Source organism: Cygnus olor, chromosome 2 (genome assembly GCF_009769625.2).
Source record: "Cygnus olor isolate bCygOlo1 chromosome 2, bCygOlo1.pri.v2, whole genome shotgun sequence".
Lineage (NCBI taxonomy): Eukaryota > Metazoa > Chordata > Aves > Anseriformes > Anatidae > Cygnus > Cygnus olor.
This window is the reverse complement of record NC_049170.1, coordinates 55,340,621-55,368,000: the sequence shown is the minus strand read 5'-3', so window position 1 is coordinate 55,368,000 and position 27,380 is coordinate 55,340,621. Positions and strand designations below refer to the sequence as shown.

At 36.9% G+C, this 27,380-nt stretch overlaps 1 protein-coding gene across 2 annotated transcripts in view; it reads left to right on the top strand.

The window, feature by feature from the left end:
• The window catches only part of ADCY1 (adenylate cyclase 1), a 168,664-nt gene extending 143,636 nt beyond the window's left edge, over nucleotides 1-25,028 (top strand). The window contains exons 13-20 of one of the 2 annotated variants that reach the window (XM_040548907.1): nucleotides 365-621; nucleotides 1,269-1,395; nucleotides 8,720-8,836; nucleotides 10,056-10,202; nucleotides 10,597-10,695; nucleotides 16,368-16,482; nucleotides 18,692-18,816; nucleotides 19,743-25,028. In XM_040548907.1, the coding sequence (XP_040404841.1) occupies nucleotides 365-621; nucleotides 1,269-1,395; nucleotides 8,720-8,836; nucleotides 10,056-10,202; nucleotides 10,597-10,695; nucleotides 16,368-16,482; nucleotides 18,692-18,816; nucleotides 19,743-20,081 (1,326 nt within the window). In that variant the 3' untranslated portion in view covers nucleotides 20,082-25,028. Of the gene's footprint in view, nucleotides 1-364; nucleotides 622-1,268; nucleotides 1,396-8,719; nucleotides 8,837-10,055; nucleotides 10,203-10,577; nucleotides 10,696-16,367; nucleotides 16,483-18,691; nucleotides 18,817-19,742 lie in introns of those variants that run through there. The other variant, XR_005817336.1, reaches the window with a different exon arrangement.
• Nucleotides 25,029-27,380: the final 2,352 nt, after the last annotated feature.

Genomic DNA, 27,380 nt, shown 5'->3' with positions numbered 1-27,380 from the left:
GAGCATTTCTAACCCAAATAACCACATACAAGGTTTACTGAAGTTCATAAGCTTTTCAGGTATATGTTGGCTTGAGAATCACTTGGTTTTGAGCACTGAGAGGGAAACTATTCAACTAATCCCCAACTTCAATTAGTTGGCCCTTCTGGCATCTAATGAACAAAGCATGTCTCCTACCTAAAACTGAATAAAGCGTTCAAGGAAAAGGAGGGAGATTTTATTATAGAATTGAGATGGCTGGGAACTCCATATCAATTTCTTCCCATTTATAAATGAACTACTGTCAGTCCCCACAGCAGCTGCATTTCTGTTTATTTCACATTTAACTTACTTTCTTCCTTTTCCCTTTTCTTATCTTTTCTAGGTTGGCTGCATGCCTTGGGTTTGGAATACCAATTCCAGCAGTTCAATAGTTATAATTTCTCCTGGTGGAACAAATAAAACGATGAATGAACTTCCATGTGACACAGCCCACTATGCTTTCCTTTCCTGTGTAGTGGGGACTCTCACCTTGGCAATATTTCTACGTGTATCTTCCTTGCCAAAAATGATTCTCCTGCTTTTTGTTACAATTTTGTACATAGTTATTCTGGAACTCAGTGGTTACAGAAAAGCAGTGGGGTAGGTATCCTGCAAAGTTAAAACAATGCACATTTCTGTATAGATAGTCATTACATTTACTATTCATTTGTGAATTGTGCTCTAGCATTCAATGCTGCTTAAGGCCTTATACTCTGTAGAACACGAGAAATACTTAAGCCATCCTTTCTCCAGCAACTGTAGGATCTAGTAATACTAATCATCAGTATATAAGCTTCTGGGAACTAGCAATTGTTGCCCTATTATTCTGAAGTTTTATCCTACCATACCTCAGCTGATTATGCTGCAGTATAATTGTAGTATGAAACAGAAAAAAAAAAAAAAAAAAAAAAAAAACTCTTAAAAACTTCACTTTCATATTTCAGCAGCCCTCAACCAATTCCAACTTCACTTAAGCTTTTGAATTTTGAGGGTTTTTGTATTTCCTAAATAAAATCATGCACACATATTACGATAATGTATATCGTAAAGTCCTGAAAAAGTTGAATGTTGGTGTGATGCAGTCATAGTACTGTCATGTAGCACGCTGCCAGTATAAGCCTTTTCAGAAAAGGCTAGTGATTAGGCAGTACCCACAGGTCCAAAACTAAAGATTTGATATTAAAAATATAGATTATTTGCTATTAGAAAACCTGGAATAATCCGTTTACTTTCCTTTTATTTTTAAGGGGTGGCTCCTTTTATATGCGTGGCTATGAACCAATACTAGCTATTTTGCTATTTTCTTGTGCTTTGGCACTGCATTCCAGACAGGTGGACTTGAAGCTACGTCTGGACTACCTCTGGGCTGTGCAGGTAAGTCATAGGATTTCTAGTACTCATGTACATGGAATTATGTCTGACTTTATGAAACTGCTTACAAGTACTTTCAGAAAAATTAGTAGAACTAAGACACTCAAAATCTTTCATGTCTGTTGGGGTTTACAGAGAAAAGCTATTGCAACCTTCTTTCCAGAGATGTATAAAATTCAGTTGCTTTGGAGAAGTGATTTTTTGTTTGTAATTGTTCTAAAACAGCATATCATTAGTGAAGTAATATAATTATATCTAAGGTACATTATGAATGCACGTTAGATTTCAAATTTACTGTTACCAGTATAAACTTGAGATAAAGAAAATAAATCCTTGTTTGCTTGTTTTTATTACTATTATCTAAATAAACTTATTTAGATACCCCTCTGGGGCTTTTTTTTTTTTTTTTTTTTTTTTTGAAAATACATTTCTTAACTATCATATTCACAGGAAAAACTATAGAAATTATATTAGCCGTAAGCAGGAGTGTCAGGAAAAGTCTACTTCCCCCCACTCCCCAGCACTCCTATGCCTACCTCCAACGTGTGTCACACTGATCCCTGAAGGAAAGAGGAAGTTGAAGAAGATGTAAGTTTGGTTTGATGGAATTTGGAAGTTGCCATTATGATAGATCTTACACTTTTACACTCCTGTATTTCATACAGGTTACAACCTGTTCACACCTACATGCTATTAACTATGTTAATTGTTGTAGGTGACTCCCTTCTGAGAGGAACAGAGGACCCCATATGTCAGCCAGACCCTACCCATAAGGAAGTCTGCTGCCTCCCTGGGGCCTGGGTCAGGGCCATTACCAGGACACTTCCTGGTCTGGTTTTCCCCTCCAATTATTATCCATTACTGATGATTCAGGCTGGCAGCGATGAAATCATTGAGAGAAGCCTGAAGGCTATCTAAAGGGACTTCAGGGGACTGGTGTGGTTAGTAGATGGAACAGGAGTACAGGTGGTGTTTTCCTCTATCCCTTCAGTGGCAGGGAGGGATACTGACAGGACCCAGAACACTCAGCTGATAAATACATGGCTGAGAGGCTGGTGCCATCACAGGAATTTGTGGGTTTTTTTGACCATGGGATGGTTTACTCAGCACCTGGCCTGATGGCTGCAGATGGGTCCGACCTGTCTCAAAGAGGGAAATGTATCCTAGCCCAGGAGCTGGCAGGGCTCATTGAGAGGGCTTTAAACAAGGTGTGAAGGGGGATGGGGATGAAATAAGGCTCAGTAGAGATGAGCATGGGGGAGCAGCGTGAAGGTTGTGGGTGAGGGCAATGGCGCAACTGAAGTGCATCTACGCTAATGCACACAGCAAGGGCAACAAACAGAAGGAGCTGGAAGCCATTGTGCGGCAGGCAACCTGCAACTTAGTTGCTGTCCCTGAAACATGGTGGGACTATTGCAACAATGGGATTGCTGCAATGGATGGCTATAAGCTCTTCAGAAGGGACAGGCAACTAAGAGACGACACTAAGCTGGGGGTAAGTGTTGATCTGCCAGAGGGTAGGAAGGCCCTGCAGAGGGACCTGGACAGGCTGCATCAATGGGCAGAGGCCAGTGAGATGAGGTTCAACATGGCTAAGTGGCGGGTCCTACACTTTGATCACAACAACCCCATGCAGCACTACAGACTTGGGGCAGAGTGGCTGGAAAGCTGTGCAGAGGAAAAGGATCTAGGTGTGTTGGTTGACGCTTGCCTGAACATGAGCCAGCAGTGTGCCCAGGTGGCCAAAAAGGCCGACAGCATCCTGGCTTGCATCAGGAATAGTATAGCCAGCAGGACCAGGGAGGTGATCGTCCCCTTGTACTCTGCTCTGGTGAGGCCGCACCTCCAGTACTGTGTTCAGTTTTGGGCCCCTCACTACAGGAAAGACATTAAGACCCTGGAGTGTGTCCAGAGAAGGGCTACGAAGCTGGTGAAGGGCCTGGAACACAAGTCCTATGAGGAGCGGCTGAGGGGACTGGGGTTTTTTAGTCTGGAGAAGAGGAGGCTCAGGGGAAACCTTATGGCTTTCTACAGCTACCTGAAAGGAAGTTGTGGGGAGCTGGGGGTAAGCCCTTTCTCATAAATAACTAGCGAGAGGACAGGAGGGAATGGCCTCAAGTTGCATCAGGGGAAGTTCAGGTTGGAAATTAGGAGAAATTTATTTTCAGAAAGAGTGGCCAGGCATTGGATCAGGTTGCCCAAGGAGGTGGTATAGTCACCATCCCTGGAGGTGTTTAAGGAAAGGTTGGATGTGGTCCTTAGGAAGATATTTTATTGGGCAATACTGGTGGTAAGGGTACGGTTGGACCAGATGATCTTGCAGGTCTTTTCTAACATTAATTATTCTATGATTCTATGATTCTGTGATTCTATGTTGTTAAGGGGACTGTCTAAATCATTAGAGTGCTTGCTTTTACATGTAAGATCAAGACTGCAACACATGGATTAAACACATCCATGGCATTACTGTGCTACTTAGAATGGAGAAATCAAGAATGATTTAGCTCTATTTTCTTCTAGTCGTAAAGTTTTTCTACCTAGCAGTTAAATTCTGTTGGGAGTTTTTGTTTGTCTCAATGTCCAAGACCATGTCTACCTCTGTGTTTTACTTACATATTTGAGTGTTTTTTATTTATCATTTATTTATCATTTGAGTAGGCTTTAAACTTATCGTGTTATATAATTGCTGAGGACTCCGTGCTGTTTAACTGAGTCAAGAATGCATGACCACTTCATTTTATTGTTTTTCTATGACCCCAGTATCTATATGTGCTGTGCCTGTCAGCCTCCAAAGTTTGTTTTGGACCAAATAGTCTGTGTTTGTTGTGGTGCCAAATATAATTTCCAAGAGGAAAAAAATATCCCGACTTTGACACTCAGAGCAGCACATGACTAACTAGCTGGATAGCAGCCATCTTTATATACTCTGGCACATGGTGGAGGTGTGTGAGTGCCATATGATCCATGACTACAAGACCTACTGTATGTTATTTCTACCCATGAAGTAGAGTAGCAAGCAGGAAGATGCTGTTTTGCCATCCTGTGACCTTTCAGTATGTCAAGAGTGAGCTCTAGCATCTTAAATGCTGTTCATCATTCCAGCTACAGTGATTTGCATGGTGAATTGTGCATCCTTAAGGAAAGTACTGCTTAAAGATTTAGTTTTAAATCGGCTTTTAATTAGGAAACCATTTTAAAAAATCAAGTACAAAAAAGTAATGGGATGTTTGCTTGCTGAAAGAACAGAACTGGACAATAAGAAGGAAAGAAATAACAACTTTTTATGTTATCTTGGAGCCATGTTTTACAGAAATATCTAGTCATCTGCTGCAAGTTGTTAAAATGTTGCACATTTACTCCGAAGGAAAATAAGGGGAGTTAAGATTCTTATCAAATTTCAGTAATGTCCACCATCATCTTCAGGTACCTAGAAAACTTCCTTTCAAAAAGAAGACAAAATGCTATTTTCAGATCTTTCTAATTGCGAATCAAGTACTTAGGTGCTACCATCCTGTCTGTGGGATTTGCATGATATAATCAGAAAGAATAAAATCAGTGTAGGCAGGAAATTCAGAAATTAAGGATTATCATAACTGCCACACTTTGAAGTCAGTATGCTGGGTAAATGCTTGGCCTCTTTAGTGGTCGGGGAATATACCCTCATTCTCGGTTCTCCGTGGAAGATCTATTTAATGTACAATAAATAATAATGTATATCATGTCTTAATGAACGTTGACCTGGTTTTCACTGTGTATTGGGTTGAAATGGTGCTCAATCCAAGGGCTAGTTAACAACGTGCAGCGGTACCACTGTGATGGCTATTACAGAAGTGTTTATGGTGTTCACCTTTTCAAATGGGTGAGCAAAAAAAAAAAAAATTTATATTTGTACTTATTAGGCTCTTTAGCATAATAAAAATCTGAGTATCAAAAGCTCTGGGCAGATTGTTGGTAGGAAACATTATGTGTTAAAATCGCCTTTGAATAATAGGCAGACTCCAAACTACTAATTGTTTAACAACCATTAAGAGGAGACAAGGGAAAAAAAAACATCATCTTGAGTGACGGTTCTCCTCAGCTGCTAGACTGCAGGAGTCCTGTACATGGTTTAACAGCATTCTTGGTCATGTTTCCCTGTGGCTGAAGTATTATTTTCCATCAAAATATTTGGCTTAACTTGGTTATCTTCTCAGTAGCAGAACTTTTAGAAAATTGTTCACATAAATGCATATGATCTCCAGAGATTTTCTTCCATTTTACAGGGTGAGTGTAGTGGTTCATTGTGCAAACACTGAATTGCATGAACTACTAATAGAGCTGGAGGTTCACATATCCCAGTTGCCAGCCAGTGCACTGTGAAAGATTTGAGATAACATAGTACAATATGGAGTTTAGGAAGTTCTGCTGGTGCTAGCTCATGACTGGAAAAACTTCAGACTCAAGGGCTATTCTGGAAGCACTTTGCATAGCTTTAGTAATCTGATTGCAGTGCTAATCCTGTAAAGAAATTCTCAGATGAATAAAACAATTACTGGCATACAGCTGCAGTAGAAAGGATTTTGTCAATATTTTTTTTATTTACTTCATCACGAACCACAAACAGACTAGTACTAACTAAACAATATTTTTAAAACTGAAAGTATCCTGCAAATAATGCCATTATTAAGAAGAATATATTGGTAAATTCCCAGTGATCTATGCTAATATTAGAGGAAAACACCAAACTGTTTTGAGAAAAAACAGACAAGCAAAGCTGACTTTTAAAATTGCATTTCTGAAAAAAGTTAATATAATGCAAATACATCTGTTACATAACAAGAACAGAAGTAATGCAGCAAGTTTTAGGTATACTATGTGAAAAACAAACAAACAAAGAAAAAAAAACACCACACTTTCTAACTGATAATGAGTCGGTAAAACATTTATATTGTACTTACTGTTCATTTGTCATTGGTCATACAGGTTCTTTTTGGTTTTGTTCACTTTTTTCTGTGTCGAATTTCATTTTTCTGAATATCACAGTATTTTCAGAAACTTTTTTTTTTTTTTAAACAGACAATGGGAAGAGAATTTCAGTTTCTACATAACACCGTTGAGAAACTTTATGTGCCTTATATGACAATAGCTGTAAAAAGCAAATATAGGAGCATTTCCCTTATTTATGACTCTTAATCACTTTGTCATATATAAATGAATCAACAAAACTTAAAAAAAAAAAAGAAAAGAAGTTTATGAAGAAGCTAAACCTGACACAAATGTGGTTTTCTTATCCAGGATTTGTCACAAGAGGAAAGTAAAAATAATGCTATTATGGAACTGACTGTTGCATTCTTTAGGGAATACTAGAATATCAGTTACCTACCTTTTCTAATGTGTTACACCTGTAAGAAATATGTATTCTACAATTGACAGCCAAGACTTGACATGTGTACATACACTTTGTGTCCAAAAATCCTGTCCTGCAGACAGTGTGATGGGTCTTTTCTCTGTGGTTTTAGTGCCACCTTCAGGTACAAGGATCATGTTTCTGGAGCACCAGTGCCCAATTTCTTTTTAGCTGTATCCTGAAAAAGTGGATTTCCATGTGATAACTAGTCGGTTGGTGGCATTACTTTACTACTGCATTTTTATGCCTATTAAATAGCCATCTGAGAGCTCAGGTGATAAAACAGTACAGACCACTTCCTGAACAGACACGTAACAAGTTGCCAGCAATGTAAATACTGTGGGATGCTGTGTGAATGCATAAAATGTGATAACTGCTTATTATATTGATGTGACATGCCATAGTACCAAAGAACATTCTAAATTTTGTCACCAGATGTGAAGAAAAAACAAGGCTTGCTTTTAAATACTGCATCTTTTCAAATACAGTTAAAGTCTGCAAAATGACCTAGGTGCCATGAATACCAAATAGGTACAATCAAAAAGTAGCATGTTAAAAATGATGTCACTCATGCCTATGGATTTTGTTTCTTTTTTTTATTGTCACAATAATCTATCTTGTTTTTTGAACCAGCAGCTACTGTGTGAATATCATGGTAGCAGCTTTCCTTAATGAGCTAACAGGAACAGGGACAAATAGATGAAGATTTGGTTGCTATTTAGCTGCCTGAATAATATTTCCACCAAGAATGTAAACACCTGTGATCTGTGTTATTTTATTCTTTCTGCAGCCTCAAGTTCTCCTCCCTTTGAAATGTCTGTTTTGCCTGGGAAAGGGTGATGCCTATACATCCTTTTATCTCAGCTGCTCAAAGAGTTGCTTTGAGCTCAGGAGTTCATGAGTCACAAGGAGAGAAGAAAATTTTCATTTGCATTTCCCTGAAAGGCAGAAAGCAGGAAGATCAAAAAAGGCCCAGAAAATATGTCATCGGTTTCCTTTCCTCCTCAGAGGGCTGTGTGATAGAAAGTGAAAATCAGAATGTAGGGCTCAAAGCCCCTCTCAGAACAAGGAGCAAATAATGTTGCAGAAGACTTTAAGAAGGATTAGGCTGGAATTTGCAGACCTAGGAGTTCCAAAAAGAGATTCCTATATATTTAGTATTTTTCAGATAAAGGATCTGATTTTTAGAATTGCTTCCTTATGTGTGGACCTCACTGGCTCCTGTGACCAGAGTCACTTAAAATAAGACACAAGAAACTTGAGTTAAGGACCTCAGCTGTGTTAACTCTTAGACACTTTCTTAATGCTGTCATTCTCATGAATTGTAGTATCTCTGCTGTGTACAGGAATTGTGTATGTATTCATGACAAATACTGTTGTAATTAAAGACAGCTGTAGAAATAATTGTTTTTATATTAGAATATATATGTTTTAAAATTGCTTATCGCTCTTGAGGATGTTCAAATGTAAAACAGTTTTCTCTGTTAAAGCTGTTTTACCAGGTCAGTTTCTATTTTACTGCAAAATGTCATAGATTTGCTTTAAATACTGGTGATTCTCCAGGCTTCCCTTTTTTGAAAGGTGGATCAGACAGTGCTGTCAGTATTTCCACCTACCTAAAAAAGAAGTAATTCACCTCTAATGTCAATGTGACTTAAGGGGAATTATTAATAGCTTTTTAAGAGTGCCCATTTAAAGAGCAGAGGTCCGTGTGAGACACCGACACACAGCTGATCAAGCCCTGAAAGTAGTCATCAGCCTAGTGACTTTAGTTTGAATTACTAAGAACTTAAAGGTAAAAAGCCCCTGATGCTACTGTTCTCACTCTACTTCATAGATATTATTTTGCTCAGTTTAATTTCAAAGTATGTTTTTGATGGTTTCAGTTAATTTTTCTTGTTTACATTTCGGAAAAGTTTTTCTTTTCCTCTATCCCTACAGGCAGAAGAAGAGAGAGATGATATGGAGAGAGTTAAACTGGATAATAAACGAATTCTCTTCAATCTGTTGCCAGCACATGTCGCACAGCACTTTCTTATGTCTAATCCAAGGAATATGGTAAACCAAGATAAGGTTTAAATATATGGTAATGTTGTATGAATGTGACCATTTGCAGCTTGGGTCAACTTTCAACTGTATGCTTTCAAGAAAAGCTTGGACTTATAAAATTGCATTCAAATTAAAATAAATGGATTTGCAAATACTTGTATGCATGAATTAGATCAGGATTATTTCTTTCTCTGTATTGTCCTCTTTCTCTGAAGAATTTTAAGAAAAAGCAGGATAAGGGAATTTTGTATTATTCAACATCAATGCAGCTGAGTGTCTGCATGCAAATCAAAAATTTCTTTTTTCAATTAAATTAGAGGATTGGAATTTATCAGAGTATTTCATGAGTTCGGTTTGGTTCTGAGTGGTGAGGTGTGTGAATTGCCGGAAGCTTCCATTTGAACCACTCTAGTTCTGTAAATACACCATATTACCAAACTCAGCCTTTAAAGGTAAAAACGGAATTTTACACATCCAGAGAAGCTACAGTAGCTTTTAACCTCAAAGTCCACACTGATGAAATGAACACTGGTTCAAGAAGGCATTACCAGAATTTTTCTAGAGCAGCTGCAATAACTGCAGCGATTGTGGCCATAATGACCACAACACTGCTCTTCTAAATGATGAGTCTCTGTGCTTTGGAGTTTGGACCAATATATTTAAACTGCAGAAGAGCAATTATACTTTCTGTTAGCTCTCTGAATTCTTAAATAGGAGCCTTACCAGAACAAGATTATATTGTATACAGGACTCTGCAACTCAGGGAAAGAGATGAAAAAGCAAGGCTGGTTTTGTGCTGCAGGGTAAGACAGTTCTGTCTCCTATTTTAACTATAAAACAAAACTGAGAAAATGCAATGGTATTTCTCACACAATAAAAGTTCTAAAACTGTTCAGACTTTCTATGAATTTTTCAGTCACTTCTTCCCTAAACAGGGAAAAGAGACTACGTTGTTGTTGCTGTTGTTGTTCGTTTGTTTGTTTGTTTTAAATGGCTTTAATAGGTTAGGTTTTACTTTTATGTTGTGCTATTTTTGAGGGAAGAGATCTTGCATTTATTTATTTATATTCAATAGGACTGGCTTTCTCTCTACCAAAACTGATGGCTGTTGTCCTAGCTATCAAGACAACTGCTCTTGCTGCTTAGCAGTAGAATAGGTATCATAATAATGATGTCTGTTTTAGATTAAACTTTTTAAACAAAAATTATATCTGTTCATGTACTGCAGGACCTTTATTACCAGTCATATTCACAAGTGGGAGTGATGTTTGCTTCCATCCCAAATTTCAATGATTTCTACATTGAACTGGATGGCAATAATATGGGAGTGGAGTGTTTACGCCTGTTAAATGAAATTATTGCTGATTTTGATGAGGTAAGGTCTAAGTGCTTTGTCTTTTGACCATATCAGTTCTACCAAACTTCTATCAACAGAGTTTTTTTGTAACTATTCAACATATTTTGAACTGCTTAATAAAACAGTACTATATTGAGAATCCACTGAGCCTCTCTCCAAAGTGCCTGTTTTGTACATTTGAGGACATGAATCTGACTTCAAATTCCTTTACTGTAAGAAAAGTATTAAAATGCAAGTCAGTGGTTTTTTCTTGTTTGTTTGTTTGCTTGTTTTTCTTTAAATGACCACAAAGCGAACAAGCCTCAACTTACCAAACATAATATGGTTTAATCAAGTTGCACATTATTTGTTAACTATGGTTGCTTGCCTAAAATATTATGTAATATTTAACAGTTTTATGTTTTAAACAAAGCTTATGGACAAAGAATATTATAAGGACATAGAAAAGATCAAGACAATTGGAAGTACATATATGGCAGCTGTGGGACTTGTACCTACTTCAGGAACTAAGGTAAGAAGATTTTATATGACGGTCAATGTGGTGGAACTGTTCTTCAGTTTCCAAAGGAACACCAGGAACACAACCAACTCAGTGTGATTACAGATAGCTTGTTTTATTTCTTTACAACAAATTGAATCTGAAATTCCAATAACAACATTAGCTTAAAAAGAAAAATTGCTATCCTAGCAACTTCTCATATGCCTGCATTTGTATTTGATTGTCTGCAGATCTGCATTATTTGTAAAGACTCTGTGTAAAAAGCTCCTAAGTCAGAATGGTAGTGTTTTAAACCCAGAATCTATTTACTAGATATGTATGCAGCATCTGGAAAAACAGAGAATCCCCTGGCAGAATACCAAATATATTGTATTCAAATTGATAATTACATTTAAAAGACAATGTATTAATAAACTATTAAGAAAATTAATTATACAAGCAATATAATGAACATAAGAAGGCAACCCATGCATTCAGATTTCCCAGAATTTCCTGAGACCTCTTCCATATTCATAGAATCATAGTATCATAGAATGGTTTGGATTGGAAGGGACCTCAAAAATAATCTATTTCTACCCCCTTCTACTAGACCAGGTTGCTCAAAGCCCCATCCAACCTGGCCTTGAACACTTCCAGGGTTGGGGTATCCATGACTTCTCTGGGCAACCTCTTCCAGTACCTCACCATCTTCATCATGAAGAATTTCTGCGTTATATCTAAACCTGCCCTGTTTTAGTTTAAAACTGTTACCCATTGTCTGATTACTATACCCCCGATAGAGTTTCTCCTCATCTTTCCTGTAGGGCCTCTTTTAAATACTGAAAGGCTGCTGTAAGATCTCTCTGGAGCCTTCTCATTTCTAAACTAAATAACCCCAACTTTCTCAGCCTTTCTTCATAAGAGAGGTTTTCCAGCCCTCTGATCATCTTCATGACCCTCTTCTGGACCCACTGTAACACATCTATGTCTTATCATGTGGGCCCAGAGCTGAACACAGTACTCCAGGTGGGGTCTCATGAAAGCAGAATAGAGGGAGAGAATCAACTCCTTTGACCTGTTACCTACAATCTTTTTGATGCAGCCCAGGATACAGTTGGCTTTATGGGCTGCAAGCACCCAGTGTGTCACCTGCAAACTTGTTGAAGGTACATTCAATCCCACTGCCCATGTTGCTGACAAAGATGTTAAATAGTACTGGTCCCAGGATAGACTCCTGAGGGACACCACTCATCACTAGTTTCCACTTGTACTTTGAGCCATTGACCTCAACTCTTCACGTGGACCATCCATACAATTTCTTATTGATCAAGCGGTCCATACATCAGATCCATGTTTCTTCAATTTGGAGACAAGGATGTTGTGCAGGACACTGCCAAATGCTTTGCATGAGTACAGGTAGATATGCATGCCTGTTCTGATACACATGTACAAGTGTCGTACAGATGCACTCATGCATATGGTTTAAAATTTAAAAGATAACATTGAATTAGAGGATAAAAGCAAAATGAGGCAAAAGATGGCCTGTAAACTTTCTAAGAACAACCAACCTTGTTAAATAAATAAATAAATAAATAATGCAACATTGAAATCAACTATTAGAATCACACTGGAGTGTATCACAACTTACTTTCTGGTCTGTAAGGTGCTTTATTTATTTATTTATTTATTTATTTATTTTAATTATCCGTAGAGTAGAAATCTGGACATTATAAGAAGACATTTTTAAATGTTGAGTTTATGCTGAAAATGTTTGACTCCTGGTTCCTGAGGAAGGCAGAAAATTCTTTGAATTTTGTTCCATATGATCTCATACAAACAGGCAAAGGCATACTTGTGTGTCTGTTATAAATGCTCTTTGAACTATAATCCTGAAAACACGTGTGTTATTGCTTAACTTCGGTAGCATATGTTCCAAAACTTAAACATGTTTATCTCTTGTATTTTATAGTTGCTAACTGAAGGGTCAGCTGAGTTAGTCCAGTACTAAAGGTACTGCTCTGAGCTTATCATATTAATGTATTTTAAATCACTGCAGATGGTCTTGTACAGGACCCTCGCTTTTCCTGAAATCTTGGGGCAAATTTTGATCTTTTCTGTACAGGTAGAATTTATTTAACGTTCCAAACTCTCAAAAATTTAAAGATTTTTTGTGATCACAGATAATATTTTCATTTGTAACTTGGGTTTTCAGTTCTTCTGTGATATCTTCTGTGATGCAAGTGGGCAGGAATTGTTCATATCCTCTTGGCAATTTCCTGCTAGGTCTTCAGCATGCAGCCATTTATTAGAAGTATGATGATCCTGGGTAGCCTTCCATGTCCAGACAATCACTGCCAGATGTCCACACAGTCCCTGGACCGCCCTACAGAGCCAGATATGTCCATTGGAAGCCATATCAGACTCAAGTGCTCCTGGTCTCCCCTCTGCCAGGGGTATCCCAGCTTCATAAGAAAATCTGGTGCAGCCTCTAATTGTGTGCCATGGATTTTGTGCTAGGTTTAGGACATGAGCACAAAGCTGTGTATGTGGTTAACTCTGCTCTTAACTGAAAATACTTACACACATAAGAACTCAGTAGGCTGATAAAGTTAAATATTTTAATCCCATATTTTACAGGACTTTTTTCTTGCAGCTTGGCTTCAGCAGGTGCCTATAGCAAATTCACATTGCCTCTGTCAGGATGGTTTTGCTGTGATGATTACGGCAGTCTTTCCATTAACCTTTCTTCTGTTGTTTAAATAAATAATTCATTGCTAGTTACACCATCAGGGCAGCACACTTACCAGGTTCTTTGTAGATCTTCTGCGCAACATAAGTTCACCGCATGTTGGAGTCCTTGTAAATTACATCTGTGATTTCACTAGGATCCTGATTTTACTAGGGTCCTGACTTTGTTGTGTTTTTCAGTGCAAGTTCAAAAGAGTGTGGCAGTAAGCCTTTTGAGAGATACATGCCATCTACAGTAAATCCTGTATTTGTGACCTGTCATCTCTCCTGCAACCGTGAGAGGCAATGCAGGAAATCAAAGCATGCATCAGGCAAGAATGCATTGGAAGGAAAAGGAATATAAAGATTAGAAATTTAATAAAACCATAGACTTCTCCTTGTTCCAGACATTCAATATTCTTCACCCTCTCTGTTAGAAGTGTAGCCATCAGCTCTTTTAACTTTAAACTTAATTCCTATTCTTACTTTGTCTTGGCGAGGCTGGAAAAGAGTGGAGCTAGCTGACATTGCAAGAAACATGTAAAGAAAACTATCCTTCCAAAAACTGGGACTTGCCCAAGTTTTTCATTTTATTCATTTTTTGTTAGCATTTTCTTTATTTTTTTTTTAATTTCCCAGACACATGGAGGACCACTTTCAAATTAAGCTGAGAAAAGCAAATAGCAGCCTGTTTCTCAGGTTTCTCAGCCACAGTGAATTTATAAAATCTCACTATCATATCAAAAATCCAGTAATCTCTCATCTCGTGCCAGGTACCACAGCCATGTTGTGAAACACCATATCGAATATAGACAGCCAATGACCCTGTATTTCTTTCACCATATCCTACCTTTAGCCGACTTTCACTTTGTAAATCTGTTCAAGAATTCATATTTATTATTCAAATAAAAGTACAACATGAGAGCAACAATACTGAGTCAGGTCAAAGGTCCACTCTGGTAACCTATCTTTAATGAGCCAACAGTAGATACTGGGGGAACGGCATGAGTTACAGAGCAAACACGCAAATCTCTGTTTTCCACTTTCTAATGATATACTGTTTAAGAAATTCTAGATCTACAGATAATATCTATTTACCAGTTCATAGCAAATATTTCTTCCCTTAATTTGTATAATTATGTTTGAATCTAGCTAAAATTTTGGAATCAACAGTGTTCTCTGAAAATGAGTTCCACAGTTTAATTAGACTGTAGGTGTAAAAAGTATTTCCTTATGTTTTGTTTTTTCTTTTTTTCTTTTTTTCTTTTTCTCTTTTTCTTTTTTTCTTTTTTCTTTTTTTTCTTTTTCTTTTTTTCTTTTTTTCTTTTTTTCTTTTTCTTTTTCTTTTTCTTTTTCTTTTTCTTTTTCTTTTTCTTTTTCTTTTTCTTTTTCTTTTTCTTTTTTTTTTCTTTTTCTTTTTCTTTTTTTTTTCTTTTTCTTTTTCTTTTTCTTTTTCTTTTTCTTTTCCTTTTCCTTTTCCTTTTCCTTTTCCTTTTTTTTCTTTCTTTTTGTTTTTGTTTTTGTTTTTGTTTTTGTTTTTCTTTTTCTTTTTCTTTTTCTTTTTCTTTTTCTTTTTCTTTTTCTTTTTCTTTCTTTTTCTTTTTCTTTTTCTTTTTCTTTTTTTTTCTTTTTCTTTCTTTTTCTTTTTCTTTTTCTTTTTCCTTTTCTTTCTCTTTCTCTTTCGTTTTTCTTTTCTTTTTCTTTTTCTTTTTCTTTTTCTTTTTCTTTTTCTTTTTCCTTTTCTTTCTCTTTCTCTTTCGTTTTTCTTTTCTTTTTCTTTTTCTTTTTCTTTTTCTTTTTCTTTTTCTTTTTTCTTTTTCTTTTTCTTTTTCTTTTTCTTTTTCCTTTTCTTTCTTTTTCTTTTTCTTTTTCTTTTTCCTTTTCTTTCTTTCTCTTTCTCTTTCGTTTTTCTTTTCTTTTTCTTTTTCTTTTTCTTTTTCTTTTTCTTTTTCTTTTTCTTTTTCTTTTTCTTTTTCTTTTTCTTTTTCTTTTTCTTTTTCTTTTTCTTTTTTTCTTTTTCCTTTTCTTTTTCCTTTTCTTTTTCTTCATCTTATCTTATCTTGATACTTCATTATTTTATTTGATCCTTTCTGGTTCTTTTGCTGTAGTTCATTTAGGTATGTTTTATAACAAATCACTTCAGCTTTCCTGGAAAGGAAAGAAAATAGAGCTGTTCTGTATCTTGCAGGATTAAACATAACAGGAATTTTGTCAATGGGAACAACATGGGCCCATGGAGCTGGGATCTAGCAAAATCCCCAAAGGGAGAAAAGGGCAGAAACTGTAGCTATTAATAATCATCAGGCAAAGTAGTTTTGTAAGAAACCAGGTTATATTCTGTGTAATGCTCACAACAAACATCTGCAGTTCTCTAGCAACAGAACAACTTAACTATGGGAACTGTGCTTTCCATTCTTCCCAGAAATCAGAAAAAGAGAGGAGGGAAAGAGGAAAAAAGAGGGAAGGGAAGGGAAGGGAAGGGAAGGGAAGGGAAGGGAAGGGAAGGGAAGGGAAGGGAAGGGAAGGGAAGGGAAGGGAAGGGAAGGGAAGGGAAGGGAAGGGAAGGGAAGGGAAGGGAAGGGGAGGGGAGGGGAGGGGAGGGGAAGGGAGGGAAGGGGAGGGGAGGGGAGGGGAGGGCAGGTAAGCAGAGTGGAGGGGAGGGAGGGAAGGGGAGGGGAAGGGAGGGAAGGGGAGGGGAGGGAAGGGGAGGGAAGGGGAGCGGAGCGAAGGGAAGCGAAGCGAAGGGAAGCGAAGCGAAGTGAAGGGAAGCGAAGGGAGAAAGAAAAGAAAAAATCAGTATTTGAGAAAACAGTGCATATGCTGTAATCACCATCAAAAGTTCCTTTCACAGACAGCAGAATAGGTTAAATTCCTTTCCTAAGCCATCCAACTTGGTCCTTTCATTGTTTTTCATATTGGTATTTCAGCTGCTTCTCAGTACCAAACAAATCTAATGTTTAACACCATTTTGTTTTTAGGCTAAAAAATCAATTTTTTCCCATCTGAGTGCACTGGCAGATTTTGCAATAGAGATGTTTGACGTTCTTGATGAAATCAACTATCAGTCTTACAACGACTTTGTCCTACGAGTAGGTAAGTCACATTCTACAGTTATCACACAAGAGGAACACTGTTGTTTTTTAACTTTCCTTGTGCTGTCTGGAAAGGACTGCCTGCCCTGAATTCCTGAATAAAACTGAAAAGCCTTTTTGTAGAATGTGCACATCCATGTAGAAGATGAGCAGCATGAATGGTCATCATCACTACTAAAGAATTAAACCTGTGTCCAATTCCAGTGTCTAAGTCTATGCACACCGAAAAGGAAACTGCACTAATATTTTTATACAATATTATTACTGTATCTAATACTGTGGCTTACATCGCTTTGCATTGCTAAACAGGTACAAACTAATTCCAGCTGTATTTAACTGTTAGGTACTCCTGCATCTGCATAGACTTTGTTGGCATTAAAAGTGTGGTGGGAGCTTTTCATAAAAATCATAAAATATCCTGAGTTGGAAGAGATCCACAAGAATCATGAAGTCCAACTCTTGTCTCCACACAGTACCTCCCAGAAATAAAACCATATGTCTGCAAGTGTTGTCCAAATGCTCCTTGAACTCCAGCAGGCTTGGTGCCCTGACCACTTCCCTGGGGAGCATGTTCGAGTGCCCTACCAACCTCTTGGTGAAGGCTCTTTTCCTAATATGCAATCTGAACCTCCTCTGACGCAGTTGCATGCCTTTCCCTTGATGATTCTCCCACTTGATTCTCCCACTAATGAGAAGAGATCAGCACCTCCCCCTCCAAATCACCTCAAACAGTCCTTTCTGACAGGACACAGTTTGAACAAAAATTCTTAATTTATTTCATGGATGGAAGTTTTGAAAGAGAAACTTGACCACATGTATAGTCCAGGATTTATAGCAGTAATAGAGATTCAGTGGATGATCTGTACATATTTGAATATGTAGATATCTTGTGTATATTTATATATTGATACATATTTAATTTTATTAAAATATAAATCAAAACAACTTGCATCTTGAAAATTTTCAGTGCACAGGGGAGCTTTTCTCATGAATTCTAGGCTTTGGTATACAGTTTCAGAAGTTCTACCTTTGCTTTTTTTTTTTTTTATGCTGTTATTACACAAAATTTTGGCAGTCTTCACACCTGTCTTGGTGAATGAGTGCTGTTTAATCCAACAAATAAAATTCTCTGGTCTTCACAGCACAGTCCTTCCCATGGAATCCTTTATATGCTATTTCAAGCCTTATCTCTGTGAGTACTTTTCCCCAGCCTGCTTAAGGAGCAAGATTTTCTCTTCCCTTCCTTCCTCCTGTCTCACTGCTCTCCAATGAAAACCAGCTAGACAAGGGGAAAAGTGAGGCTGCTAACAGCAGGATAGTGAGAAAAACCAAAGACAACAAGGATGGCAGTGGCAGACTTATACATCTTTGCCCTTCTGTATATCCTAATAATCAGAAGTCTGAAATTCTTTTTGAACCATGTTGCAACTGGTTTTCCCAGGTTCAGAAAGGGGTAGAAGACAAATGTCTAAACCCCATTCTGCTGTATAACTTGCCTGGGAAAGGCTTTGCATAGAACATTATGGAGTATTTCACACTTACAGCTCCTAAAGGGCACTCAGAAGAAAGAACATCCCATTTTTTCTTTCAAACAAGGTGTCAAAATCTGTCAGAAATGTAGAAGAAAGCCCAGTGGATTCCCGAAAAAGATGCTTGAGCTATTTTCACATACTGTCCTCTTCTTACAACCTGTTCTGAGCTGTCCTGAGTTGTCTAGTAGTGATAACCACTATGACATGCTTCTCTTACCCCATTCCTTGGGTTTTCAAGGCCAGTATTTCTGTTCAGCTTGGAAAATCCCCCTCTAGAAGGGCTTTATATGAACAACCATAGTGGAAGTCATAGCAAACAATTAAAGATCTTTAAAATTTTTTCTTGAATTTTTCCACAGACAAATTGTGTAGTACCACTACTTTTCTTCTTTTCTTAAAAAATAATTAAAAAAAAAATCAACAGATGGGCTAATTTTTCATATTGTTTATCATATTGCATTTCCAATTAGATGTCTATGTATATGTCTTTGTTTTGTATCTAAAACTCTTCCAAATTCGAAAGTCCAGTTGGTGTTAACATACATTGTGTCCTATGACTAAAAGAATTCCAGGGCACTTGTGTTAAGTCTGTTTTATAAGATTTATGTTTTCCTTCAATAATATGCTGTAGTGTTTGAAACAACTGAAAAAACAAACTCATTGTTGTTCTGATTTTAGGTATTAATGTTGGGCCTGTAGTGGCTGGAGTCATTGGAGCCAGAAGACCACAGTACGATATCTGGGGAAACACTGTAAATGTTGCCAGCCGGATGGATAGTACTGGAGTGCAAGGGAAAATTCAGGTGACTGCATCCTAAGATAATTTTACAAACTTTATATAATTGCTGTTTTATATGTGGTTACATTTTCAAGACTCCTTAAAAAATGCAGCCTCACTTGATTTTGTGTTTTTTTTGTTTTGTTTTTTTTTTTTCTGAATAAAGCAAAATTCTCCAGATGAATCAGACATCAGATATGTAGGTGTTTTCCATGATATGCTTCACTACTTCATGAAATCCAGATAAATTGTTTCCCAGCAGAAGAAACAGGGTTCTCTGCTGCATTGCACTCAGCTGGAGGCAAACCTGGGAATGCCAACACTGCATGGGGCTGCATGGGGCAGCCAGTGTGCTGTAGGAATTTTGCCTGAATAAGGACTACAAGGAAGGGATCTGTGTCCATTTGCATCCTGCTGCATTTTATATGGCTTTAAAAATTCCTTGAATCCTTTGTATTGGAGACGCTACGTAGGCAGATTATTGTTTTTCTACTGGAGCTTGGCTAGAAGCAATGCTGCGCCTCTCAAAATCTCAATGAACTCTTTATCCAAAATACTTGTTTAGTCTCCAGGGATCAAAAGGCCTTTTGGAGTCACCTACCATCAGTAGAATTGATCCAGCTTAGAAAAGTGGAGAATTTGGCTACATACTTTTGATAGACAGAGCTTAATTTGGCTGTGTAATTATTCATCTTGAGACCAGAATTTCTGCTTCTGAGATTCCAATTTGGTCAGTGATTTTAAATTCCTTAAGAAAACTTTTAGTGAGCCCAAGAGCAGCAGTAGGTGTTAATTCATTCTGCTTATGTGTACTTCACAACAGATAAGTAAAATAGGGAAGGGTTGGCAGTTTTAGGATTGACTTTACAGTCAATCAGAACAGAAAAAAATCTAATAAAAAACTAATAGTTTTTTTTCCTTTTTTTTTTTTTTTCTTTTCCCTGTCTTCAGGTTACAGAAGAAGTTCAGCGGATATTAAAGAGGTGCAGTTATGAATTTGTGTGCAGGGGTAAAGTCAGTGTAAAGGGAAAAGGTGAAATGTTGACCTATTTCCTGGAAGGAAAGGCCAATGGAAATAATCCACAAACACGATCTTTAAACTTAGAGCGGAAAATATACCCTTATGGAAAAGCAAACATTCAAACAAAACTGGGTACCAGCTGTCCATCAGTGTCCTCAGTTGCTAGCTTTACCGTAAATGCTGGGCTTGGAGCAGTTCAAGCGTCTGCCACTCATACAAATCAAACACTGCATTATCTTCCCTCTGTGCCGGCTGTGAAGGAGGCATAGAGCAAAGGAGATTTGGTTGTGCCATTTGCAGTGAACTTGGAGAGCAATGGTTCCCTGAATTTTTACCAAGAGATCAGAGGTCATATACACCATGGCATTAACCAAGGACCACTACAACCCAACCAAAGAGAACTTGGGAACTGTGTAATGAACTCTTGGGATGGAATATATAAGGGCTAGCAATTCTGTTAGAAAAGTCAAAACCTGATTTTCTGGAAATAAGGAATATTTTCTTGACATTTTTAATGGGTAAATGGAAAAAAAAAAAAGATGAGATAAACGTGCAAGCAATTATTTATGAGTATGTGTGTATATATATGTTTTAATTTATATATGCACATATACAAACACTCCTATGTAGAATTAATATAGTTATATATATATAAAAAACATTAAAATATGTATTTATTTACACATCGACCTGCAATGACATAGCAAAGAGATTTCTCTTTCTGTCATAGCCAGCTTTGTTGGGTCTTGGATTAGAAAAGCTGCATTTAATTGTGGAGTGTGGGGCAGATGAAGGTTCTCTTGGGCTACAGCAAGAGTTAGAAAAGCCGTGCTCCCAGTGCATGAGTTAAAGCAATGAGAAAAGTGTTCATTGCACTGTCAGCAGCAGATTAATGAAGGCTGGATTCAGGTAATTGCTAAACTTTATGTATTTTTCAAGTTCTACTTGCATGCTCCAAAACTTTGAAGAAATTCCAAGTCAAACAATAACACTAGGTTTATAAAGTAGATAAACAACAGAACTTTAATTTTGGCAGAAGAGCAATATGTTTTCTTTTTATATTGGAAAAGAAATCCACCAGAGAAAAAAAAAAAGGGTGTTAGAGTTTTAAAAGTTGCTAATTCCTCAGAGGTCATTAGATTCTGTGTGAGACAGAGGAGCCACCCCCCAAATACAGCAATACACTTCAGCAATATAGAAACATTCCTTTATGTACATTGCTGATTTTATCGAAGAGCAGAAGGATGGTATTATAAATTGGATGGCTTTTATAAACAGCATAGGTCATGCAACTCGGTTCCAGGACTTAGCTATACCTTTCTAAGCCGCTCAAAGAATATTCCTGTACTTCAGACAAACATGCTGTTGCTAGTTTTGTGCTATTTGTATATTTGCCAGGTCTTATGTCTTAATTGATTTCTAAATTGATGCCATAGTTGTTGTTTTTTTATATCTTGATTCTATCCAGGCTCACTCCTCAAAGCTGTACATTTATAGAAAGCTATAATTCTGAGAAACAAGCACAGTCAAACTTTGCCTAACTGAGGAGCACACTGGTAAACATGCCATGAAGGTGAGGGCTGCTCTTAGCCTGCATAAAAGGGAATATGTTGTGACTTCTTTTTCCTTTAATAGAGCCCACATCCTATCATAAACGGTTTCATTTTGAAACACCAGTCTAGATGTGAAATGCATTGCGTAGCTCTCTATTCAAGGAGGGAGTTGTCCGGCTGTGGATGACTGGTGACATGCTCCATGGACAGCTGCCATAATGGGGATGCACAATCTAACCAGACTCACTGCTTTCCAAAAGAGAAGCAAAGCTTTAAATTGTCAAAAAACATGCAAAGCTTCATTTTAGTTCAAAAAAAAAAAAAACTGCAGAAGTTGTCAAGGTTGTACATTAGGAAACATATATACTAGATTCCACATTTCCTATTTTATTACTGATTTCAGTGGAAAGAGGATACTGAATGTGGTTCTTCCGCAATCAGCATATGGACAAATTTTGTGTAGACATACAAATAGTTAAAGAAAATCTGCAGGAGTTTCTGTTCCCCGTGTAGCTGTGAGACTCCACAGGTTTTCAGCAAGTTTTTACCTAGTTTTTATGTATCCTGTCAGCTAGATGCTTGATTACAAGATAGCACAAATAGTGTTGTGATTACAACAATTATAAAAAATGTAAATTGTTTCCTAACTATTGGGTGTATGCACTCTGACCTGTGAAAAGTCGCTGTATTTCTTTATATCCCTAACAGCTATCCAGTTCACAGGTATTATTCCAGAATTATTTAATTCTGTTTTGGCGCCATTCAAAGCCATTTAAATAAATACACATAGAGAACACAAACTTAAAAGAACAAATATTTACAAAATTAAACTGAGTAAAAGGTATTCATGCAAAGTGCACTGCATATTTTAGGTTTTCTAATAGGTTTATAAGAGTTAAATCATAATGCAATTAAGTTACATATTTAACCTAAATGGAAACTATTATGTCCAATAGCATTAATCACTCAGTTTCACTCCCAAAGAAACCAAGTCACACAATATTTGTATCAGTGGACTTGATATAATTTCACTGATAATAATAAAACTTTTTTTCACATGTACTGTTATTACAAAGCCGCTTCAGATCTTAGTGTACTACATGACCACATAGACCAAATATAGACATTGATCCACCTTAAAATCTTAAAATGGAAGTATTTCTTTCTTACTCTTTTTTTTTTTAACAGGTCCAAAATATAATTACATTGCCATTGTTTCTTTTGTCATTAAATTAACAGTGAGCAGAAATGAATTGCTCCCTGTGCTAATATTTTGGGGACTGTTCTCATTCCCAGACTCTTTCCCAGCCTAGTCATGGAGTAATGTCAGTGGAAGATCATGTAGCAAAGATCATGTAGCAAAGGTTCTCCTTTACCTTGGGCAAAGGTTTTCTAAGCCTGATCCTCTTCTCCAACAAATGAATGAGGCAAGTGTCTTTTGTAAGAATATTTTTCATGTCGAATGGAAAGGACCAGATAGGTGCTCTCCATTGGCTAGCTACCTGTGGGATCCTTTTGCCTCTGGATCAAGGTGAGTGCACCAGGATGTCTTCTGGCACTACAGCTAATCCAATTTGCGTGTGCTATCTTAAGCTATCAGTGATGGTGTATTTGAAGTCATTTTCCAGACTTTCTCCTCCTCCTAAAATTAATGTTTTTGTTGTGGTTGTTGTTGATTTTTTTTTAATGGGAAAAGCTGTATTTTTCCTACTTCTGCGTAGTCTTGCATCAAGTACTACTCATGAAAAAAGTTCAGCCAAGTCACAAATGAGTAAAAAGCCATATGAAAATGATAGGCAGTATTAATCAACCATTCCAGCAGGGTAGTCTAAACATCCATTTAAATCATGATATAATGAAGCTGTGCTCTTACCTTTATGCTTTCCCTCTTTATTCATATAATTTCCCCCCTTTTCCTTTTCTTGTGTACATTTGTTTTATTTCAGATCTTGTATAACAGCTTTAAATGATAGCTATAATCTCTCTGCTCTTTTCTAGTAGTACGATTTCTGATAACCCCACAAATAGATATTTTCTGCCAAAATAGAGAAGTCTGTCGTAACTTCTTTTATTGGCTGAAGATCACATGTGGCCAACTCCAATAGCTTTACAAATAGTTCTGAGGGATTTGATTTGGACTTACTTCAACAGGTGCAATTGTGTTTCCTGTCTTGCATTTATTAATTTCCTGGTCAAGTTTTGAAACTGTTGACTAGGTGACCTTGCTGTAGCCCCAGCAAGGAGTCAGTTCTGCTGCACAGTACCCAAAAGTCCCTAACTTTTAACTGAGGGTAGCTACATGGTGTATTGTAGGTAGAATAGCATCCTGCACTTCTGCAGCTCTTAGCTTGAAATAATTAACAGATATGAGCCCTACAACAATGTGATGCCATTTTGGCATGTTAATGTGTGTCAATAGCAAGCACAATTTTTCACATCAGTTTGCACGTTTTCTCTTTAAGATAATAGTAATAGTTGAAGTTTTGTTCTTTATAAAAGGAAATAAGTATCAGAGATGTTCAAACTTACTTCACTGTTTTGGGAGCTAATTTCAAAGTGTTCCTGTGCTACCTTTATCTTTAAATGATTTTTTAATTATTATTCTCTGCTGAGATTACAAATTAGCTTTCAGATGAATTCCTGGCTAGATATTTCCAAACATTTTCCATATACATTGAGTAGAAACCTGTTTTATCCAGCCTGTAAAATGCATTGTTATTTGTAGATGCTTCCAAATGTAACTAGTTGCACTCTTGTTTTCACTAAAACACATACAAATTATCCCTTGCTTTCTCTAGGTGAGAATGAGAGCAAAAAGCTTCAGCTCACAGGGCTGAATCTGCATCCCTTATGGACCCACAAGGCCTGCAGAAATCACCAGGGATTTAGCATGATTACAAAGGTCAGGAGATGAACTTCTGTAAGCCAAGTTCTACTTTGGGTTACAGTGATGTCTCACTCTGGTATTGAACTGAAGTCACTATTTTACAGCACTGTAACAGAGTAGATTATAAAAGTCTCTTTCATATTTTTGCCCATAATTTGTCTGTAAGGCAAAAGAAAGTTCTTGGGAGTCACTGTTTGAAAGGAAACAGTATATGACCTGTGCCATTTCAGTGCTTTGAGAAATCCAAATACAATAGTAACTAGCTTGAATCATTTTCATGTGTTGAATAAATACCTGCTTGTAGCAGAATCAAAGTATTTTCTCTACATCAGCAAGTCCAGATTCTGTATGTGTTCTGCCCAGGCAGGATGACTATTTAGCCATAATGTTCTTTCAAGTTAGAGTTTTGTATTACAGTGAAAATCAACATTTTTTTAATTTGTGATAAACCTGTATTATAATGCCTTATTTATTTTTAATCTTGTACAGTGTTACAAAACAACAGAAAACATTGGCCTTTCATGTACTATTCACTTTAAAAGATGTATTGTGTGAAATTTTGTAAATAGTTTTAGCTTTGACAGGTAATTGCATGTACACTTGTATAAAAAGACGCAAAAAGGCACACTTTTAAAAAATTTTTGTAACAGACATTTTACATGTGCATGGAGATTATAAATCCTTTGGAAATTGATGTCCTTTTGGTTTTCCTTGCAATATACTGCATGCCACTTATGCCTGACTTCAGTAAAAAAAAAAAAAAAAAAAAAAAAAAAGTACAAAACAGTACATTTTACTAAATATTTTTGACATATCACTTCTGGCACAAAGTTAAATCCACTAGTTGCATGTGTGTTCAGCAAAGCAAAATCAAAATGCAAACAGCAAAATAAGAAGAAAAATAATTTAATGATTGTGATCTGCCAACCTCAGTGTTCCAAGTTCCATAATACAGTATATGAAATGTGTTATCAACATCTATGCTGTTTTTATGAGGTACCTTCTGGTCATTAGAAGCAATAAACTCTACTTACTGTAATACAAAAACCAAGCAGATATTCTAGTTCATAATGATGTAATATCTGACATTCAGTGGGTACTCTGTGATACTGCATTTGATGTAGTATTGTCATCGTGCAGGACCAAGTGTCAAATACATTATTGCTGTATGCAGGTGCAACACTATGGAAGGTAAAGGGGGTGAATTGGCCCATTGATGTTACCCAGAGTAAATTTCTAACGTGGTATTAAGTTATTGTATATGGAAAGTACACAATGTGAATAGAGTATTTTACTAGATACATACATATGTATATATATGTGTATGTATATATATAAATTCATTTTGTTGCCTTATTTTTGTTAAAAATGTTTTTAGCCATTTTCCAGAAAACTTCTATTGCTAAGCATAAAATATTGAACAGAACTATTAGGAGAAGGTTCACTGGGTATTCTGGCTTTGAGCTGCCTGGGTTCTCCTGTGCTGATGCAACTCCTGCTCCTACTGAAGCCATGCTTACAGGGATGCACCCCTTAGATATTACAGCCTGGCTCACAGTTTGAGCCCCCTGTCTGGTAGTGGCATAAGATCAGTAAATCAGTATCCAGTCCTCTTAACTGATTTTCCCATATTGCTGCTAAACCAAACTTTAAATTTTGGAAATATTTTGCATGCACCATTTTTAAAGTTGTTATATCTATGGTACTACAGTTAGGGACTACTTGAATTACTTACAAAAGCACTGTATGATAAATCAGGAGTATTGTAGGAGCATAACACTGAAGTTGGTGGCAGAGAAAAAGGGGGGTGGACTGTGAATACTTTCTATTATGAATTAACAAGGACTTCTTGTATTTTACAGATTGGAGCTAGTTTTATAATAGGACTTAGGAATCTGTCGGTTTGTTTGATTAATCAGGTGATTGTGGGGTTAACTAAGCAGTACACTTTCTGCAAGCAATTCTGCCATCAGATTGTAGATTCATAAATCATATCCCAGTTTGCATGTAAGAACAACTACCTTGTATTGATGATTGGCTTCATACAGCAGTTAAGGGTTTCTAACAGTCATAAACTAACTCATCTCAAATTCAGTGGATTTTACATCTCAGTGTAGCAAAATTGTTGTGACTAATGACAATCTGGACTCTGCTTCCCTACCCCAACCCTGTTTATGATTGGCTTTTTCCATAACTCCGTATAGGCTTTTATTTATTTATTTATTTATTTATTTATTCCTCTTCATTCTTTTTAAGGCCATCTCTCACAGAGTTTTCAGGCCACTCACTTCTGAGCAAAATTAAATAATGAATAAATAAGTAAATCTAAATAAATGGAAAAACAAGTAAAGGTTAGGTGGGGCCTGCCTATCACTCTTTAATTATACTTCAAAATGTCAAACTGCTTGGGCGGCCTGGGGTGATCTGTAATCTGACAAATACAAGGGCATAAAGAAGAAAAGAAAAAAAAAGCAAAGAGTTAACAGCTGTCTGTTCACATTCACGAGAGTGTTCAAGATCTCTTGTTGAACAGCTTTAAAAATTCCAGACGAAATCATTAGAAATAGTTGGTTGTTACCTTTTATGCCTATTTTCTAATCATGAGGAAGCACTTTGAAATCTGAATTAGCATTGGTTAATATCCATAGCCAATGTGCTGAAGGGACTAGTTTTTACTTGTGCCTTACTGCATGCTAGAGGATCTGCTTCTTTATACTGGAATTCCCTGTTTTATGCCTTTTGTAGCATCAGACGTGTCACACCAGCATAAGACTGCAGGAACAAACAGTGCTGTGCATCACTGTGAACCTTTTTTATTACTTTCTTTCCTACTTTGGTTTACTACCAGCACAGCTATGCCAGTGCAAGGAGTGATCCAAGTGTTTATAAATGAAGGCCATAGACAGTTATATGTGGGTCCAAGTTAAATAAAGAAAAGATATTCTAGAAAGCTCAGTGTACACACTAAGCTGAGTTTTGCAGAATATCTGGCCAGATAGCTTGGAGCTCCTTTGGAAAAGCTGGCTGCCCTCCTCTTCAGAACACGCTTGCACAACATGCTGATTAAATATATCCAGTACACTTACCTACAGCTTGCAACTGCACTGCCACATTTGCTATAGTTTAAC